The sequence below is a fragment of the Equus asinus genome, chromosome 14, assembly GCF_041296235.1.
Source record: "Equus asinus isolate D_3611 breed Donkey chromosome 14, EquAss-T2T_v2, whole genome shotgun sequence".
Taxonomy (NCBI): Eukaryota; Metazoa; Chordata; class Mammalia; order Perissodactyla; family Equidae; genus Equus; species Equus asinus.
Window position 1 is genome coordinate 867,097 of NC_091803.1, and position 20,557 is coordinate 887,653.

The 20,557-nt window shown below is 50.9% G+C and overlaps 1 protein-coding gene across 2 annotated transcripts; it reads right to left on the reverse strand.

The window, feature by feature from the left end:
* Window positions 1-2,328: 2,328 nt before the first annotated feature.
* On the reverse strand, window positions 2,329-13,042 carry ZFAND2A (zinc finger AN1-type containing 2A). 2 transcript variants are annotated; one of them, XM_014846654.3, is made up of 7 exons: window positions 12,780-13,042; window positions 11,014-11,110; window positions 10,451-10,545; window positions 8,680-8,808; window positions 5,019-5,170; window positions 4,051-4,134; window positions 2,329-3,716 (listed from the first exon to the last, which is right to left on the reverse strand). In XM_014846654.3, exons 2-7 carry the CDS (start codon window positions 11,066-11,068, stop codon window positions 3,698-3,700), a joined length of 534 nt encoding a protein of 177 aa, XP_014702140.2. In that variant the 5' UTR covers window positions 11,069-11,110; window positions 12,780-13,042; the 3' UTR covers window positions 2,329-3,697. The 2 variants fall into 2 exon arrangements, with proteins under 2 accessions (XP_014702140.2, XP_044603039.1); XM_044747104.2 differs by lacking the exons at window positions 2,329-3,716; window positions 4,051-4,134 and having other exon boundaries at window positions 4,835-5,170.
* Between the last annotated feature and the right edge of the window lie 7,515 nt (window positions 13,043-20,557).

Consider the following 20,557-nt stretch of genomic DNA (forward strand, 5'->3'; position numbering starts at 1 on the left):
AACCGGCGAACCCCGGGCCGCCGAGAAGCAGAACATGCACACACAACCACTGGACCACCGGGCCGGCCCTGCAAACGCCCTCTTTACGCAACATTTCACCTCCGTCGCAGCCCAAACACTCTCCTCCTCGCTCCTCCCACAACAGCCACTCACCTTGCACAGCAAACTGTGATTGCAGGTTTTTATATCCTTTCAGCACAGAAAAGCGAATCAACATTTATCTGGGGAGAGCTCCCAGCAGATGGAAGAGAGGAGTCAGACCAGCCGCGCTCCCGCCATGTTCCCCAGACACACCGCCTCTCTTACCATGCTCGCCACACTTAGCGAACGTTGAAGATCCTGAGTCCCAAGCTTAAAACTTGCAAACTGAGAATATTTCAGCTGCTGACCCGTTTCAGGAACTCATTCTTTCAAGTTTGGTCTCGGCTTAGAGCAAAGAATGAATCTGGAAGGCTAATTAAAAATACGTTAAAAATACCCCAATCCCTTTTAACAAGAGTCACCTGCAGACACTGCCTTGGGATGGAAGGGCTGGTTGTATCCATTCTCCCTGTGATACTGTATCCAGTTTTTCACCAGGAACTAACACGCTCATCAACCCTCCTCTGGATTCAGAGGAAGGCCTGTTGGTGACACCTGCTGAGCACGTCTGAGACTGCAGCCTGCACACCAGCACAAGCAGCCACCAGTCCTTCTGGCTGTAAAGACGCTGGACATCGGGAACCAGCACCTGGCTCTGGGCCCTGCCCCAAAGCCACTGGCCACACCAGCCCCAGCCCAGCCCAGGACAAGCAGGGAGAGGTGCAGCTTTGCTCGCTCGCTGCAGGGAGGGGCGCAAGACTGAAGACCTCAGGCCCCTGCTGCCGAGCCTGTCCCGGCCAGCAAAGCGAGAGCAACGCTTCAGCTTATGCATCGGCTCTCACTCACTGCCCACGTCAGCCAGACCCAAAAGCCCTCCCCAAGGAGAAGGCTGATAACGTCGCAAGGTGGGCTGGCCAGGCACTGGTCCAGCAGGGGACTGTGGGTGCATAGGCGGGACAGTGATGCTCACTCCCCTCTCAACGAGCCTTCTGGTTCAACCTGGACTTCCAATCCAGGCTTTGAGGATTCTCCAGCCTGGAGGAGATGCCCAAGAGCCAGGGGACACAGCAGATGAGACACCCCCAGCACCTCCCATGGTGTCTGGGACACAGTGCGCCATTCATGCCCAGTCGTACCTGTGGCTGCTGTTTGCAGGTAAAGAACTACACCCGACAGCTCCACAGCTTGCTCAGGATCACTCATCAGTGGCCAAGACGCGACTTAACTCCACGTGTCACAACTCCAAAGCTCCTTCTACCACCTGGTGCTTCTCAACAGTTCCAACGCGCCCCAGCAGCCAGGGAGAGTGAACCCCTCCCCACCGCGGACAGACGAAGACAGCACAGCTTACCGCTAAGGCCTTTCTCAAAAACGCATGCAGACCTTCAACACTAAAAAAGGAATTCTCCAAACTTTCTACTTATGTGGATATTAGCAATTTCTATGAAAATTTAAAATACCCTTGTGGGCTCCCCATCCCTTGGCCCACTGTGAGCCATTCATTCAGGGCCACCTATGGCAGCTGAGTCCCTCAGCTGAAACTCCTCAAAAGGACACTTCTCAGGAAAAGATGCTCAACTTTGTTTATTAAAGATGTGCCAATTTAAAGGAAGGTGACACCATGTTTTCATGAGATTAGGAAAAAACTAAACCAATAAAACAGTTGATGAGGGTGTGGGGAAACTGACGGAGACGGAGCTGGGATGACTCTTCGGACGGCAACTCGAACCTTCCATCAAATTTTAGAACACACGTCCCCTTCAGCACACAACACTCCTAGGAAACGGCTCTCACGCCTCCCCAGCCGATGGCAGAACCTCCGGGAGGCTGTGAGCCCTGCGGTGCTGCTGTGGAGACGCTCTCGGGGGAAGCCGAGGGAAGCGGGGAGGGAGGCAAGGAGGTGCGCCAGGACCTTGGCCTCTGTGAACGACAGTGAGCACGACTCAGTCCTGCAGTGTGAGGAGGAGCAAGCAGACTTCTGCTTCCCTAACCTTTCACGCCCTCTTGGGCTGTCTGAAGGTCCATTAACACAGTGTTTACTGGAAAATGCTAAGTGCTTCACGCCTCTCAGAAAGCTCTTAAGTACAGCGCTTACACATTCCAATCACGTCTGGAGGAGGAACAAATGTGGGTGTTTGTGTCCTTTAGGATGATCAGGAACAGCGCTATCTAACAAAAACATAAGGCAAGCCATCTACCTATTTTTAAAATTCCTAGCAGCCGGTTAAACAACAAAACAAAAACAGGTAAAATTTAATGTTTTATTTAATCCATCATATCCAAAATAGTATCATTTCAACATGTAAACAATATTTTTAACAATCAAATATTTTACTTTTTTTTTGGTATTGTCTTCAAAGTCCAGTGTGGTTCAGTTTCTCAATCTGGACACTAAATTTTCACTACGAAGACCTGATCTGTATTTAAGTTCATAAAATTTACAGATGAAAACATGGATTCACATACCCAAGTTCCTAACACACTTAAAAGTTCTGTAGTAACTAAATCAAGTTAATAGCTTTTAAACCTCAATAAATTAAACTAAAAATTCGGCTCCACAGTTACACTGACCACATTTCACGTGCTCCGTAACACACACGGCTACAGACTGCCGTACTGGACAGCAGAGGTGCAGAAAAAACGGTTTGTCCAGGCGTGGTCCCCAGGCCAGCGGCATCAGTATCACCTGGGAACCTGCAGGAAGTGCGGACTCTCAGGGTCCAGCCCACACCCACTGACTGAGAACCTCTGGGTGGACCCAGCGCCGTTCTGACGAGCCCTCGGGGGCTTCTGGCACACGCAGGAGCGTGACAACCACTGTCCACAACAAAGACCACTCAGGAAGACAGAGCGCAGAAATAGCTTTGACCACCTATCTGCAGAATGGAAACTGAATACAAGCCCCCAGCCCCATTATATCTTGAGGCTGTGAAACCAGAAAAAAGAGTAATCGCTTGGGTTCCTGTTAATCCAGGCGCAATGGGACGGCTGGAATGGACAGCTGGATGACCAGTGAGCTAAGATCGATGGCGTTCTGTCTCACCCCGTCTCCTAAGACCCACAGTCCCTGGGGAGGAGAGCTCTGTCCACAGGCACCGAGGCCGTCATGCTTGGAGGGTAAGAGTCCTGCGTGGAGTCAGCATGGTGACAGGGCTGTTCTCTGGGATCGTAGTGGTGGGCTGGGGGCCGCCTCTGGACAAGGACCCTTAACAAGGTAGGCCTCGGTCCTACCCCCTTTCCGGGCTCAGACGGCCAATCACTACAGAAGCCACATGATGAAGACAGTGCCATCAGCTATTTAAGTGACGGAAGCTTCTGGAAGACCAGGTCCCCCCGCCTGAGCCCAGGACAGAGCCGCCCTCCGACCTGGCACACTCAGTCCGTTGTCCTTTAAGTCACTTTAATTTCGGGGGAAGGAGGCTGTCACAGTAGCGTTGCCTCCCTTAGGACAGTAGTAACCTTTCGGTTGTCGGAATTGGTGCATTTTATTGGAAAAGTTTCATAAAGTTGCAGACTATTTGCCGTGAAAAGTGTGAAAGTGCCACAGCAGCAGAGTCATCCACAAAGTTAAAACCAGACACAAAAATAAGCCAACGGGCCAGTTTGAACAGTCGTGTCATCTCTTTACTTTCCACCTGAAAGAGAACAAAAGAACGGCTTACTTTTTGGACCTGTTTGGATTAACTAGAAGTGGTTAATCACATAAAAGATCTCGGCCAAACAAGGCATTTCAGAAGCAGCTATACAACGCGGCGCTGGAAGCCACTGCGTGGGGTGCCCTGCGCTCGTAACCTGGGGATGGAGGGAGCCGCAGGGCAGGTCCCGCATCGCCCCTCAGGGTTCAGCTGCACAGCAGTGGAGCACGTCAGGGACGAACTGCACGACGACTCTTCAGCGTCACCCCGGACAACGAGCTGCCACACTGGACACAAACATGACGACAACCATGCACGCCACGCGGACTGGTACCTGAATCGCTGGGCGAGCCAGCTGGAAGACAGGGCGTGTAAAGCGGCCGACGGCTTGGACCGAGAGGCTCCCGCAGCGGAACACCTACACGGAAAGGTGAGGTCAGCATCCATCCAACCCCTTCATTCACTTATCGAGAAAGCCACATACGTGGTGACACAGGGAACCCTCAGCCTGGTTCCGGGGACAGACAACACGAGACACAATCAGGTGGAACTGAAAAGGAACTTCTGCTTCCATTGTTATTCAACTGCAGGTTGAGGCAGACGTTTCCACTAACCCGAGGAAGGCACTTCTGGTCAATAACTCAGTCAGTGGGCTGAACTGTGTCCCCACAAAGAGAGACTGACATCCTAAACACCCGGTCCTCAGAATGCGACTTTATTTGGAAGTAGGGTCATTGCAGATATGATCACAGTTAAGATGAGCTCACAGCTAAGATGAGCTCACAGCGGAGCAGGGCGGGCCCCTAATTCAATGACTGGTGTCCTTATATGAGGGGACATGTGGACACAGACACACAGGGAGGAGCCATGTGAAGGGCACAGATCGGGGTGAGGTGTCTGCAAGCCCAGGAACGCCGAGGACTGACGCCAACCCCCAGCAGTGACAGGGGAGCCTGGGGTGGACGCCCTCAGAACCTCCAGGAGGACCCGGCCTGGCGACACCTCGATCTGGGACTTCAGCCTCCAAAACTGCGAGACAACGAATGTCTCATTTAAGCCACGCCATCTGCGGTACTTTGCTATGGCGGTCACAGGAAACAATGCAACTAAAATGCAACTTTAATTTAGAATCCAAGTTTAATTTCGATTATATTTGTCAAAACTCCTACAGCAAATATTTAACATCAACGACTCAGTACGGAACAAAGTTCAAAGATGTCCTGCCCGCTGGGGGCTGAAGCTGGCTCTGCTTATGTCACTGCACAGCTGAAGCCAGCACGCCGGGCCCAAGACTCTTCTCACCCGGCCGCAGTGATGGGGCGGCTCCCCCGTGTGCAGCTGTGGTCCAGAGGATGTCTATGCTGGATACAGAAATTGCCATGACACTGGTCGCAGGCCACCCGCAGCATCTCTTTCCTCCTGCATCCCTCCTTTGAGCAGCGGTACGTAAAAATCTGAGAAAGCAACAGGTGCTTCAGTGTTTCAACCACATCAATAAGCAATTATCTAACAAGCTCCCAACAAGACAATTAACATTTAAACTAGAAACAGCTCTGAGCTGCACTGAATGAAGACGTCAAGGTTTCATTCAAACATCTTACTGCCAGACAAAGAGAGGAATACTAATCAAGTAGACAGAAAAGTTTTGACAAGTGATAAATACAAATGCAGCTAAGTTGGGGATTCACATGAGATGACTGGAGGTGTTCTCAAGGAAAAAACAAAACCCAGGGGAGTGGGGACTGGGGACATGGCAGGGAAGGAGGCCAAGCCTATGGCATTATGCACAGTCCCACAGATGGCAGCTGGCACCAGGGGCTCTGGGGACAGGGCTGTCCCCATCAGGAACAAGGGAGCTGAAATACGTGTCTATAAACCCTCTATCCATTACTGATTGAGGGTTTTTTTTGTGGGGGGATGGTGGTGATAGAAATTCCCAGGCACTTTGGACTCTGTGCAGGTAAGAATGTCAGCGAAGAGGGAGGGCAGGCAGCCCTCAGGCAAGGACAGGAGGCATGGGCTGCTTCTAGCCACCTGTAGGGAGCAGCAGCAAAGCACGCGAGATCAAAGGAGGGCACACCCTGGGGGCCGGGCAGCGGACTTAGGTGGTAGATCTGCTGAGTCAAGAATAAGGGGGGCCTTCTACATTCAGGAGGAGCTCTGATCTTGTAGAAGGCAGGGAGGTTTCACAAGAACTTCCAGCGGGCTTGGAGGGCAGAGCATCCAGCGTACAGAGGGAGCAGGAAGGGCTCTGTGCGCCGGGCTGAGGAAGACAGAGTTCACTCTCCTGTCTGAGGCTGACACAGAGAGCAGGAGTTAGCAGGCCTTACATTCATTTAGTGGAATTGTAACTGTTATGTATTTAATGTAACATATTAACATGGCTGATAGCTACAGGCCAGGATCCATGACTAGAAACTGTGTGTGACTGAGGGGCCGGCCCTGTGGCCGAGTGGTCAAGTTTGTGCGCTTGGCCTTGGGTTTGCCAGTTCAGATCCTGCGTGCAGACCTACACACTGCTCATCAAGCCATGCTGTGGCAGCATCCTACGTGGAGGAACTAGAATGACTTGCAACTAGGATACACAACCATGCACTGGGGCTTTGGGGAGGGAAAAAAAGAGGAAGATTGGCAACAGATGTCGGCTCAGGGCCAATCTTCCTCTCCCCCCCTCAAAAAAAAGAAACTGATGGAGGCCCAGGCCCTGGAGTGGAGCTCCTTCCAAGCCCGTGTGTGTGCTCCGGAGAGCAACAGGGCAGCAAAGAGGGAGCGGCGCATCTCAAAAGGCAGCCGGCCTTGGAAAACGGCCTGCTGGAACCTGCAGGGCCTTCAGGAGGGGCGCTGCAGAGCGCCGACCACACCCGGGCGGGGGCCCTGGGGAAGGCCCGAGCAGCTCTCAAATCTGCAGTCCGAGAGGAGAGAAGCGTCTGCTGCGTGCCAGCTACCGAAGGCAAAGTTCTCCTTGAGTCTCCTCGGACTCCTGGTTAAGGATGGAAAACTAGACACACACACTGGCTCTGACTCCTCCTGAAAAACTATAAAAACGACAGAAAAGAGACTTCCTTAAGGGATGAACCTACCAGAGCAAAGAATAAAAACAGTCACAAGATTTCAGGAAGGAAGCACACGGTGAGGAGTAAGGGACTTGCAGGTGAGAAGGCCAATTACAAGCAGGCAGGGAGGCCACAAACAGGTTTTCTCCTGTTTATGAAACAAAACCCCCAGAGGCTCAGAAGCTGGTAGTAGCAGCAGCTCAGGGTGACGTGGGACCACAGCAGGAGGAACAACCGCAGATCTGTTTAACAGACCCAAGACCGCTCCCCAGCGCCAGCAGAGACTCATGCTCTGCGGAGGCTCAGAGAGGCTGCTGGCCTGGGAGTGCAGCAGGGGGTGGGGGACCCCGAGAAACATGGAAGAGGCCTCAGAGGACAGCGCAGAGCCCTGCTCCACGGGGAGACCTCGTGCTTTCTCCACTTGGCTCCAGGGTTCTGGAAGCCCGGAGTGCACCCTCCAGGCAGAGGAAGGGAACAACTTTTCTGGGGAATCTGATCAGCTTAAGATCTGAAGTCACAGGCCCCGGGGTTCCCTGAGGAAATGGCCAGGACAGACGATCCACAGCAAAGGCCAGAGCCCAGTGGGCAAACGAGCAGTCAGCTGCAGACCAGGCATGTGAAGAGGACACTTCCTGTGACAGAGGAAAAACCACCCGGATGCAGATTACAGAAAAGAAACTTAAGAGGGAAAAAGGAGACCCGTCCAGGAGGTCTAGCACCCAAGCAGAGGAGTCCAGAGAAAATCGAAGAATCCAAGATGAGGGTCCAGACGGAAGCCCTGGAGTCTCCAGTTCGGAAGGGTCCACTGTGTGCCCAGCACGACAGATAAAGATGGGCCTACACAGAACATTCAGGGTGAAGCTGCCAAACTCTGGGCCGAGGAGGAGAGCCTCCACGCTGCCAGGAGGAAGCCTGGCCCACAGAGGACCAAGGCAGAGCGGCCTGGGATTCTCTAACCCAACAGCCCAAACAAGAAAACGAAGCCCACCTGCCAACACCCGGGGAGAACCCAAAGAGAGAACGCCACCCCCAAGCAGCTGACCAAGCAGAAGCAGAGAAGGCAGACTGCGAGAAGCATGCTCTCAATTTGTCTCCCACGCTCCTCCCAGGCAGCAGGTGCAGGGAATAAACCAAGAGGGAAAGAAACAGACACAGGGAAGCAGGACCCACTGTTGGGAGGCACAGGAAACGAGGGTCCATCGCAAGAGAAACGCCAAGGGCATCTCTTGGCCAGGTCCTCAGGTCAGAGGCCTGGAACCCCCAGCCAGAAGCACACTCCGAGCCTGCTGGGAGGGTGGAGGACGGGGAGAGCACGTGCAACGTCGGGGAAGACAGAAGCTCAGTGCTCAGCTCACACTGCGGGAAACAGCTAACCCCCCACCTGAAGGGTGCGCGGAACACCCCCAGGTGTAACAGCACACGCACTTGGAGAGAAGCAGACGCCCACACAGACACAACTGGCTGAAGGTGGCAAGCGGCTGCCGTGGGAGCAGGGGCCTGCTGTTTTCCTAACATGCTTGACTCCAAACAAACACGCGTGTAACTAATAAAATCACCAATGACACCAAAGCAAGAGCGCCAGACGCTTGACTTGACGCTTCCCCAGGAGCAGCTCAGGAGAAAGTGCACACTAACAGAACGAGTCTAGAAGACCACATTAACTCTCCATCTTGGAGAAAGTGTGAAGTTCCTGCAAAGAAAGCAAATCCTAAAGTAGACCCTAACATATAAAGAACGTGTTTACATGACTGTAAACGCCCGTGCCATTCCCAAGACGGGAAGACGCTGACGCTTCAGTGCGGTGACATTTTGCACACCAACTATGAGGGATAATTTGCATTGGTAGGTCACCAGCCTTGCCCCCTAAGGACATCCCAATGCTCCCAGAGCTGACACAGCCACGTCCTTACCTTCTCTCTCCTCCCAGGGTGAGATTTACAATCTCGATCAATGTGCTCACCAACCACCACATCTGGGATCTCTCCCTTTTTGATCGGGATTGGGTTGTTACAAAGTGGACATACTGGCACCTGAACATCCTAAAAATAATGGATATAAAATGATATTCCAGATTCAGACAAAACTCGCAAAAGGAAAGGTCCAATGGTACAGCGCATTCAAAAGCAAGCCGAGTGTAAACACGCAGGAGAAGAAGGTGTCGTCAGTACAACGGATTAACGGTAAGGGATCCCCAGAGCTGGAGGATAAAGGAGCTGTAAGTGGAATCTAGCAGAATTTAAACAGACGGACTATTGATCAATGGCAGAAATGACCCTAAGACAGTCCGTCACGGGCAGCCAAGGAAGGAAGCTGGTGACATCAATCCGATGGTCTCAGGACAGCAGGGCTGCTCGTCCAGCACCGTCCGGGTGAGAAGAGAACCTGCCCAAACGCCTCCAGAGTGGAGGTGACAGCAGAGCACACCAGCCATAAAGCTCCTCCAGCGCCCAACGGCCCACACCTCCTGATGCTTCTGCGGCTCCCACATGATTCACCCACGGGAGACACTCAGCAGCTGATGCGGGAGCACACAGCTGGGCGGAGCTCGCAGGTACCTGATCATGGGCCAAGCTCACCTGGGGCTCTGGAGGGAGGCAACAGAGCCCCCAGCAGCTGAAAGCCCAGCGCAGTTAAAAACCTGTGGGCCAGCGAGGAGCTGAGGAAACCTAGCTCAGGGAGGAAACTGAGGGGACAACCGACACCCAGCAGGTGACAGGTAATCAGAGCATTATGGGGGCCTACTGTCTGTGGGCTGAGCTGCAGGAGTCACCCAGGGGTACTCCCTCAGGTGGCAAGTCTGCCAAATTAGGAAACAAAGCACTACCAATGATCTCCAGCCAGACTCTCCCTATCTAGGGACAAGGGAGGGTCAAGTCAACAAATAAACTGGGTAGTGTGGCCTGGTCATCAGTGTCTGGTACGCGAGTCACCCTCCCCCCACCCCATGATGACACAGGAAACACTGGAGGGTCAGGGCCTGGCCACCACTGATCGAAGTTTGTAACGCTTCTAACTGCCCTCATGGTGAAGCAGCAGAGTGCTGGCACGAAGCGGTCACTAAAATAATCTCTGAGCCACCCCAAAACAAAGTGGACACAGGCTTGGAACCATGTGAAAAGTCACTAAGAACAGTCTCAAACCTGTGGACTTACGCAAGTCAGTTTTCTTGAAGTCATCTTCCAGTTTCCTTCATGCACCATTTGAACCACTTACACGTGATGTTGAGGCTGCAGTTACCCATGTAAGTGTTTTTAACACCTCCCAGATTAGACTCCACGTCAAGCATTAAACCATTTCTCACACCCCACGAAGACACAGCTGTGTTTCCCTTGGTGTAATGGATCAAAGGAGCCAAGCATGTGACACGTAAAGTAAGCTTCGGAGGTCTGGATACAACAATTTGACTCCCCCAGTCCGTGAAAGCACAACCTGCTGCGTTAAGAGCTGTGCTATCCAGCACTTCCTGCGACGGCGGAAATGCCCCGTAGTGGCACCATCCACTACAGGAGCCACTGGCCACAAGTGGTCAGTGAACACCTGAAATGCCGCTATGTGACTGAGAAACTAGATTTTAAGTTCTGTTTAATTATTAGCTACATGTGGCTAGAATCTACTATTACGGACAGCACAGCTTTAGAGAGCAAAGAATAAGAACCTTGCGAATAAAGTATGATCAATTACCTTCTTGAATGCATAGGCACATTTATGCGCAGTATAGGTAAAATGATCTTTACAGAAATCCTGTTTACATGCGTCACATTTTAACGGAAGAAAATCTAAAAAAGAGAAAAAACAGTAACATGTTTTAAAAACTAGAACAAAAGAATTATAGAGCATATTAAACAGGCATTTACCTACACTAAGTTCTTTATGCCATCGAATACATCCTCGAGTTATCACAGGAGAGACAAATTGGGGGTCATGAAACTGACATGAATTCCACCTGCTACACTGAAGAATCTATAAAGCTATCTTTTCAAAAGAGATCCCAGCTGGCGGTATCACAAGCATTCAAGCAGCACGCTGGTATCCACTCGGCCTGGCAGCCAGCCTCCTCTCAGGCCTTATAGATACTAAGCGATAATGCTGAACAGAACCGCACCTCAGGCCAGTTCCCCACACTGGAAAACCAGAAAAGCCAAAACCCAGAGAACAGGAGCTAATTCAGATAACAGCCAGTTCTCCCCCACAAAACATGGAAAAAAATACCCATTTCCTAGGAATATGCTCTTAAAAGTGCTTACCTAGCTGATTGCAAGTTTTTTCTGAACAATGCTTCCCCAAATCAGGGAACTCCATTGTGAGAAAGTGTCCAAGCCAGAGAGTGGAGCGAAGTGTCCCCTACAAGAATGAGAACAATTAGGAGGAAGGAAATGCCTCCCAGGCCCAGTCACCAGGATTTGTAACTTACAGCTAAAAGGGTAAACCAATGTGCTCTGCAGGCAGCACTAACCGCCCAAGTCACCCCGGGCCCCGTGGGGGACTAAAATGTCACAAATTCTTGTCTTTCAGCAAAGGGGAAAACAGAAGTTTGGGCACAAGCACCAGCTCACATTCAGAACCAACCCCATTACCAGACGGATTGTTTTTCAGTCCTTTTAGTTCCTACTTTATGAAGCTCACCCTGAATTCAAGTTTTCATTAAACCATATTTGACTCATACTGACAGAGGCGTCCCAGATTAATTTTACACAGCTTCCAGTGAAAGTCACAGCCTCGGTGACACTTAAGGCACAATCTCATCAACTGAATACACTTGTTGACACAAACAAAACTCTGTTACCAGGTGCTAAATCACATTAGTTGACGACACTACCCCAAAGAGACTCAACTCTGTCCCTCGCCGCTCCCTTTAACTCCCTTAGGCATTGAGTCTTACTTAGAACTTATCCTTTAATGACAGTTAACCTGGAGTTGGTCAGACAGAGGAGCAAGGTGTTAATTCACCCTGGAAAATAGGCAGACAACCGAGGAAGGTAGTGCACTTGGGAGAAAACTGAAGTCCACAGCACACGCCACAACGTCCGTGGCACGCCCCCCCCCCCCGCCCCCCGGCCATGTACCCACCAAGCCTCTCCAAACTCTTGTCCCTCCCAGAATTCAAGTCCCAAGGGCCTTTTCCAGACCTTCCCAACAGCTCTCTCCACTCCTGGGAGCGTCTCCTATGCCATCCTCTAAGCCTGGGAGACTGGCCACACAAGTGTCACTTCCTCAAAAGGGCCTTTCCTAACAGCTCGCACGCCTCGCCTAAATCACAAATCCTCTGCTCTTAAAGGTCCCTGTCATTCCCTTCCTAGCACCCATCCACCGGGCTTCCAATCGCAGCTTCGTTCTTTACTCCCAACTCCAGAGGCGCAGGGACCACGCCGGGTTTGCCCATCGCTGCACCAGAAGGGCCTAGCAAGCGTGCGACACCCAAAGAGTGTTCCAAGATCTCAAGTTCAAGAACTGACGCGAATCCGACGTCAATCCCGACGAGGTCTTGCTCCCAATACCACAGCAGCAGAGTGAGAGCCGCTGACTGGGGGTCTTTCTGCTGGGGCATTAACGCCCTAGCCGTCCATCCAAGCCGGGGCACGCGTGCCTGGCAAGGTTTACGACCGTGGCCCTACACACCCCGTGGCCGGCCCCAGCCCTGGACCCCGGGCAGGTTCCCCAGGCATGGTCCCAGCCCTGGACCCGTATGCAGACCCCGGGCAAGACCCCTGGGCCCCGGCCCTGGACCCTGGGCAAGTTCCTCCGGCCTGACCCCAGTCCTAGACCCCAGGCAGTCTCCCCCGTCTTGACCCCGGCCCCCCGGCAGGCTCCCGCGGCTTGGCCCTGGCCTCCAGACAGGTTCCCCTGGGCAGGCGCCCCCGGCTTGGCCCCGGCCCTGGACCCCCGGCAGGCGCCCCCGGTTAGGCCCTGGTCCTGACCCTGGCCCTCCGGCAGGGTCTCCCGGCTCGGCCCACAGCCCTAGTCCTGGCCCTGGACCCCCGGCAGGCTCTCCCGGCTCGGCCCCGGCCCGTACCTGGCTCGCGTCGGAGGCCGGGCAGCCTCGGAGGCGAGCAGAAGGTGGCGGAGTCGGAGAGCAGGCTCTCCCTTTCCGTGGTCAGCCCCACGGCACACGGCCGAAAGGACGAGGAAGCCGGGACCCGAGCGGCAGACGAGACCTGTCCGAGCCCCCGGGAGAGCGCAGCATATCGCCGCTCCCAGCTCCCCGCCATTTATTCACAGCCGTGGCCAGCGTGTTCCCGGCGCGCCCCGACGACGTCACCGCCGAGCTGGCCAATCCCGCCCCGCCGAGGCCCGGCTTCCTGGGCGCGCCCCGATAGCGTCACCGCCAGGCCGGCCAATCAAGCCCCGCCGCGGCGCCCGTGGGCCCGCCCACTCCTCGCCCCTCCGCCTCTCTTCTCGAACAGTCCGGCCGCTTCTCGGAGCCGCCGAGTCACGGTGAGGCTGCTCTGCGCAGGCGCACTGGGCCGGCCGCACGCGCGGGAAAGCCGCGTCACGGCGGAAGAGGCCGCGCGCGGGGGCCCCACGGCGGGTGCAGGGGCCGCGGGCTCGGGAGGGCGAGGAGGAGCGGGGGCGGCCTGGGTCCGCGTCCACCCGTTCCCGCGCCCGGGGAGGTCCAGGCAGGCGGGGCGCCGGCTTCCCAGAGCGTCTGCCCCAGAAAGGACATGTTTGCAGGGACCGCGGCCTTGACAGACACGTGGCAGGAATGGCGCCAAGAGGACTTGGATGTCGGCGCCTCCCCGATGCCCGGATGTTACCGTGTCCCCTTATTTGCGCCATCGCGCCCTCCCCCGTGAATACGTGAAAAGTACTAGGATAGTGGGGTGTAGCGGGAGGCCGATCAGGGTCAAACCAACTCTGCCTGACCCTGTTTTTCCAAAGGGCTGGACTGGCCTGCCTTGTCCATCCGCTTTAAACGCTTAGGATGTCCCCAAGACTGGAATGGTACCCTAAAGATGGGTACGTAGCTCCCACCCCTATCTGCGTTTCTTTAAGGATAGGCGGTACTTCCTGGAAATTGAGGATCAGTTACCCACCTGCTGTGCACACCTAGTGACCCCTGACCTGCCAACCACAGGCATGCCATGCCAGCTAAGCATCTCCTGACAGTAGTAAAAGAGATGCTGCTGTCACAGGTGAGGGATGCTCTTTGTTCCAAGCTGGTGTATAAGCACTGTGTGCACCCCACTTCTTGGGTGTGCTTCCTTCCTTGGGGAACAAAGCTCCAGGCTATAGTCTTCAGACCTGGCTCTCAATACATGCCCTTGAAATTTTGATTTATAGATTGCTTAAGGATTATTTGCATCAACACCTGTATGCAAATAGGTACACAGTTGATTCTTAGTGTTGGAGTTCATTCTGTTTTATAAAGTCTGTCAACGAAAATAATCCATAACTAATCTATAAATGAAAATTTGGGTGAGTTTATTCTGAGCTGAAATCTGAGGACCATGGCCTGGGGCCTTTCTTCCCGAAGGAAGAAAGGGCACCAGAGAAGTGAGGTATACAGAGTGGTTATATACCCCCAAACAGGATGTTTCACATATGATTGAAATGTCCCTCCCACAATAGTCACGAGATTGCCCTGTCATCACAGCACTTGATGGACACAGCCGGTAGTGGGTCTGCTATCTTCGTGGGCGCAGCAGGAGGCAAGTCTATTGTCTCGAGCTGGGCGGTCACAGGTGAGCGCAGCAATCAGTTTCTAGCCTAAGGAAAGATGCTTAATCCTTAAGGAGATGCCAACGTTGGGAGGCGGAGGGAAGTTGCACCTTTATCTCAAGGGCCTTTGCTCTTGCCATAGGGAATCTCTAAAGCAGATATACAATGCACGCTCAACGGTCACGGTCAGGCCCTTTTGGAAAGACAAGGTCAGGCCAAATTAGGTTTACACAAAATGGCTTCCTCATATACTCCAATACATCCTATTACTTGCCATTTTTATTTGTCAAGTCCCAGGGGATGCTGAGTTACCAAATGCTGAAATACAGGGCTGGGTTCCCCAGAGCCTCTGGTCGCAGCATTTTCATCAAGCAATCACTCGACCTTATTTTGTCCTTGACCTTATTTTACGTGTTTTTCTGTTTAAAGACAGGTTATTTAATATGCATTTGTTGGCCTTAAAAATGGCAGTTATTTTACCAGCAGAACTAGTTTTATTTGGGAGCCAGCCCTGATGGCTTACTGGTTAAAGTTCGGCGCTCACCACTTTGGTGGCCCAGGTTTGCTTGTTGCTCTCGGAACTACACCACCTGTCAGTTGCCATGCTCTGGTGGCAGCAGGTCACATAAATTAGAATGACCTACAACTAGAATATACAACCATGCACTCAGGCTTTGGGGAGAAGAAAGAAAAAAAGAAATCATCCAAGAAGATGGGTTTGTTGGAGAACAACAAAAACTTGAAATTTGAGACACATTCTATGGCAAATTGAAGTGTAATCTGGAGAACAAAGGAGAGGACTACTCTTTTATGGGGGGGAGGGGCGGTTGGGAGGGGCTGTTATAAACTAAGAGTCCATTGGAGGAAGCTGGAGTGCCAAGTGTGGTGGCTTGTCATTGGCTGAGTTGTGACAGTCTCTCATTAGCTGGGGCTGTTGCCGGGCAAGGAGAAAGCCCTCCTGCTGAGACAGTGGAGAAGGCTGCTTCCTGTTGGATCTGCAAGTGAGGTGGAGTGGTAGAGCTGAGAGCTCTCTCTTCTGGGCCCCCACTCCATTTTAAATGAGTATTGTTGATTCGTTAACAGTGAACTCACGGCCAACAGCGCTGTAACTCATGCCTCCATTCAGCTTATCTGACACGAGTGTTTTCTCCACACGCTACATCACGGTCTTCTTGTACTTAGGAAACTAGACGGCACTTGAGCACCAGCTTGGGGGACCATTGTAAACAGCAAACTCACCGACAGACAGCGCAAAAATGCGGAAGCCATGGCACTAAATCGGCCGAGAAAACAACACTTGTTTACAGTATCAGAGCCGAAACAAGAAGGCAGGTGTCGTCTTGTTCAACCTCAGCTGGAAATGTGTTCATCAGGCAACTCAGGTTTTCAACCACTGTGCACATGTCTGCAAATAACTGTGGAAGCACCAAACGTATTGACTTTGGAGTTGAAAATAAATTTTAGCAAGCAGGCAAATTCACAAATATGGAACCCACAAATAATGAGGATCGACTTTGTGTGTATTTCTACATGTAGATACCCATTTTCCTTAGTCTTTTTCTGAACCGTTGGAGAGCAAGCTGTAGACATGATGCCCTGTCACCCCCTAAATACTCCAGTGTGTATTTCCCCAAAGCACACATTCCTACATAACCACTCTCCAGCCATCCACATGAGAAAATGGGTTTTGAAACAACGTTAAGGTCCAACTGGGCAGACCCCATTTCAACTTTACCAACTGTGTCAACAATGCCTCTTTTTCCTTTCTGCTCCAGGATCCCATCCACCGTCACACTTTCAGTCTCCTTCGAGTTGGAACAGATCCTTGGTGGTTCCTGTCACTGATGGTTTTTTATTAAAGATCACGGAGTTTTCATACATAACGATGACTCTCAGGGTCCACTGTTGTTTCCTCAGGACCAGACTCGGGTCACGTTTTCTTGGTAGGAATGCCACAGAAATGGTGCTGTGCTCATTCGGGGCACAGAATTGCAATCCATCCTACCATGGGTAATATTAATTTGGGGTGATGGGGTGGAATATTAATCTTGATGACCTAGTCATATTGTTGTCTGTTAGGTTTCCCCATTTTTTCATTTGTAAACTGATTAGTGTTGTGTGGGGAGATCTTCTGCGATTCCACCGTTATCTTATTCTTCACCGACGTCTGCCTGCCAACCTTAACCTCCATCAACGACTTCTGCCTAAATCGCTATGATCGTTGCCAAATAGTACTTTTTAAAATTCCCATCATCTCTTCTACATTAGTTGGGAGAGATTCCCCTTCCTTGTTTATCCTTTATTCATTTGTTTATATCAATATGGACACATGGATTTCTATTTTACTCAGTGGGTAGTATTCTGTTGCTATCATTATTTATTTTGATGTTCAAGTCATCCCACTTGGTCAGTGAGAGCCCCTTCAAGCAGGCTCCTGAGTCCTTTTGACATGCCACCATCTTTCTTTACACCCATCTTTACCTCTGGCACAGGATGTTCCAAGCTCGTTTTGTACTCCTCCTGCCCCAGCCCTGGAGTCAGCTATTTCTCCAAGGAGCAGTGTTTCTTTTTAGTGGAGGATGGTATTTAGAAACCAAGATCTGAGTGTGTGGTGTGCTTATTGCTACTAAGGTGTCGTTGCCTCTAGGCCCTCTCAGTGGGCACAGGCCAGGAAATATATGTATATATGTGCTTGTATACATAGACACATCTATAGTTATGTCTATGCCTGTTTTTTAAAAAACAAATCCATGTCCATATCTTCAATTCCAATCCAACACCTCAGGATTTCTTTGTAACCGTCTCCCTTTCTGTGTTTGTAAATGCCTCCAGCAGTAAGGAACCTGGCTTTCATTATCCTCAATAGATTTTCTTATTTTCTGAGTCAGTTTATTTATTTGCTTAATGTAACCAACCACTGCGGCCGTCACCTCCACCCACCCCCTCAGCACCCCACACCTTGAGCAACCGTAGGCACCCTGCTTTCACAGGCCTCCTCCCCTGCCCCCCTTCCCCGAGTTGGTCAAACTCCAATGCCAGTCAAAGCCTTTAATTTTCTTCCAGGAGGATTTTTTTTAAAGAAGAGCATTTGCTAAGGAAATATGAATACAAATACAAGCCTTTAAGATTTTATCATTATTCATGCATCAAAAATCATATGTGTATTATTAATTATTATTATTACTATCAACTGCCCTAGTATAGAAGTTGAATTTCTCAGCCCTTTTGATAACTACAAATACCTCTTACCTTAATGCTATAGGAACTCAAATTTCCAAGTCGGTTAAAAATGTTAAATAACCAGAATGTTAAAGATAAAATACAATTCAATTCATCAATTACTATCAGAAAAATGGGTTAGATATTACCTTTTCCTGTAAACTTTATCCCAAATGTTGAAGTGAAAGGTCATCTTTAGATCCATGTTTTCCCAGATATTCTGGTCTTGCTAGAACCAATTGCAACACACGTAAAATGTAAAGTTTTATATTATGTTTACGTTAAGCTTTTTTTTTTTTTTGAGGAAGATTAGCCCTGAGCTAACATCTCCTGCCTGTCCTCCTCTTTGTGCTGAGGAAGACCGGCCCTGTGCTAACATCCATGTCCATCTTCCTCTACTTTATGTGTGGAATACCTACCACAGCATGGTGTGCCAAGCGGTGCCATGTCCACACCCGGGATCCGAACCGGTGAACCCTGGGCCGCCAAAGCAGAACGTGTGTACTTAACCGCTGCACCACCAGGCCGGCCCCTCCATTAAGCTTTAACTGCTGAGTTTTAGAGCAAAAATCCATATTCTTGCATAGAATGAAACATGCCGTGCCCCAAATTCATGATATTGCATTTGGTAGTATATTAGTTTCTTATTGCTGCTAACAAATTACTGCAAGTTAAGTGGCCTAAAACAACGCAAATTTACTATATTATAGTTCTAGAGGCCAGGAGTCCAAAATGCGTCTCACAGGCCTGAAATCAAGGTGTCCACAGGGCAGTGTTCCTTCTGGAGGCTTCAGGAGAATACCGTCCTTGCCTTTTCCAGCTTCCGCAGGCTGCCCACTTTCCGTGGCCTGTGGCTTCGGGCAGCAGTCACGTCACGTGGGCCTCTGCTTCCTTGCCACGTCTTGTCTGACTCTCACTCTCCTCCGTCTCCTCTCACCTCCGATGATTGCACTGGGTCCGCCCAGCTGATCCAGGACCAGCTCCCCCTCTCAGGATCCTTAACACAATCACACCTGCAGAGTCCCTTTTGTCATGAAAAGTAACAAATTCACGGTTCTGGGCATTGGGATGTGGACATCATTGGGGGGGTGAGGGGCATAATTCTGCCTAGCACAGGTTGTAACCACACTGCCATAGGGAAAAAAAAGGTTACATTCTTTAAAATAAAGGCAAAATGTTAAAATCTGTCAGTGTTATCATACAGCATTTTCAATCTCCTTTTTCAAATGTAAGAAATATTTAATAAAAAACATCCCTGGGGCGGGCCCCACGGCCTAGTGGTTAAGTTGGGCATGCTCCACTTCAGCGACCCAGGTTCGGTTCCTGAGCACAGACCTACACCACTCGTCAGCAGCCATGCTGTAGTGACGACCCATATGCAAAACAGAGGAAGATTGGCACAGATGTTAGCTCAGGGAGAATCTTCTTCAGCAAAAAAAAACAAAAAAAAAAAAACAAATTTCAAATAAATCTTTTAGAAAAAACAACAAGATTCATAAGTGAGTTTTTAACCAACAAAGAGAAATGTAATTGGTTAGATGCTACTTCTTCCCCTCCCCAGACACAGACACACACAGATGAGCACCTGCATGCCTTTTTAGAACCAGAATTCACCCACAGCATCAGCTGATGCATAGGGAAGTCAGGAGAAGATGTGAAAGTGGACACCCAGGGATTTTGCCAGGAGTACACCTGGTCCACTGCCTAGGGTCCACCACTCCTCTTCTTTTTGGTCCCCATCTGGCCAAAACCACACCAAATTGTCGTGGGAGCGAAAGAGTGTCAAGTCAAAATTTTGAAGTGTAGCCTTTTGTTGTTCACTGAACATCTGCATTCGTACAAAGAGAGGGGCCACCAAGCATAAGTTGGGCAACCAGCACACACCTAAGTTTCTTAGCACATCAAAGTTAAGGACTTGCTGAGATGTCTCTAAGAACTGCCTCATGGTCAGCAGGGGAGGAAGGACCTTGTAATACCCGTGACTCCCCAGGGAAAGGGAGGCAGACCTTGGAGCCTTGGTTAGCAAACCTCAACAAGTCTACTTGAAAGGAAGAAGCCACGGTGCATGTCCAATAATACACTGATTCTCTCTCAAGGTGAAGCCGGGTACCCGAGGATTACTGTAAATATTCAATAAGAACACGATTACCCTTCCATCTTGTTCCCAACACAAGCACAGATGAAAAGAAGTTGATCTTGTCAATTCGCTGTCTTCTTGTTTAACCTGAGGGGTGACTCAAGGGTCACAAGGATTTATGATCTTGTTTTGCAGAAGAAAAAGAATGCCTTTAAGGAAGTTACGACCACCAGATAACCAGCCCCCAGCTGCCATTGACACCTGGAAGTCTGGTTGCCTGAGGGCTTATCTGGAGTGAAAGAAACATGGACTTCCCCTTTATTTCTCTCAAACTCCTCCTCCCAAGCCCCTTAGCTCTCTAGAGACCCCTGCTTTCTTCTTTCGTGAAGGTAGATTTAGGAGAACTTATCCTCCTGCTTTCTTGTTTCGGCTGTTCAAATAAACCTTTCTCCATCTTTGAGCACTGGTGTCTTAGTGGTTGTTGCACATTGGGCACAGGAACTTGAGATTAAGAGGTTCCGTGTCAAAGGGACCACAGTGTCCTTCACCAAGGAGTCGCCGTTATGATCCCATTTTATGAATGAGGAAACTAAGGCACAGCGGTGTTAAGAATCAGGCCCAAGAGGAGCCAGGATTCAAACCTAGCCTCCTGAGTCCACGTTCTTGACTCTTCCTCTGCTGTCTATACCGGCTAGGGGTGAGGGTGAAGAGGCAGGCAGGGGCCAGACCGAGCAGGACCTTGAAGGTCGTGGAAAGATTTTGGACTTTATCTTGAGTGCAAAGGGGTATTGCTGAAAAGTTTTAAGCACGACCTTGAGGGGTGGGCAGGGAACAAA

Excerpts from the sequence above, each read along its gene's own strand:
- ZFAND2A (XM_014846654.3), bottom strand. The coding sequence starts at position 11,068 with ATGGAGTTCCCTGATTTGGGGAAGCATTGTTCAGAAAAAACTTGCAAT. Across the intron at positions 10,546-11,013 it reads AAAAACTTGCAATCAGCTAG|ATTTTCTTCCGTTAAAATGT; the intron begins GTAAGCACTTTT and ends TCTCTTTTTTAG. Across the intron at positions 5,171-8,679 it reads ACCCTGGGAGGAGAGAGAAG|ATTTTTACGTACCGCTGCTC; the intron begins GTAAGGACGTGG and ends TTGCTTTCTCAG.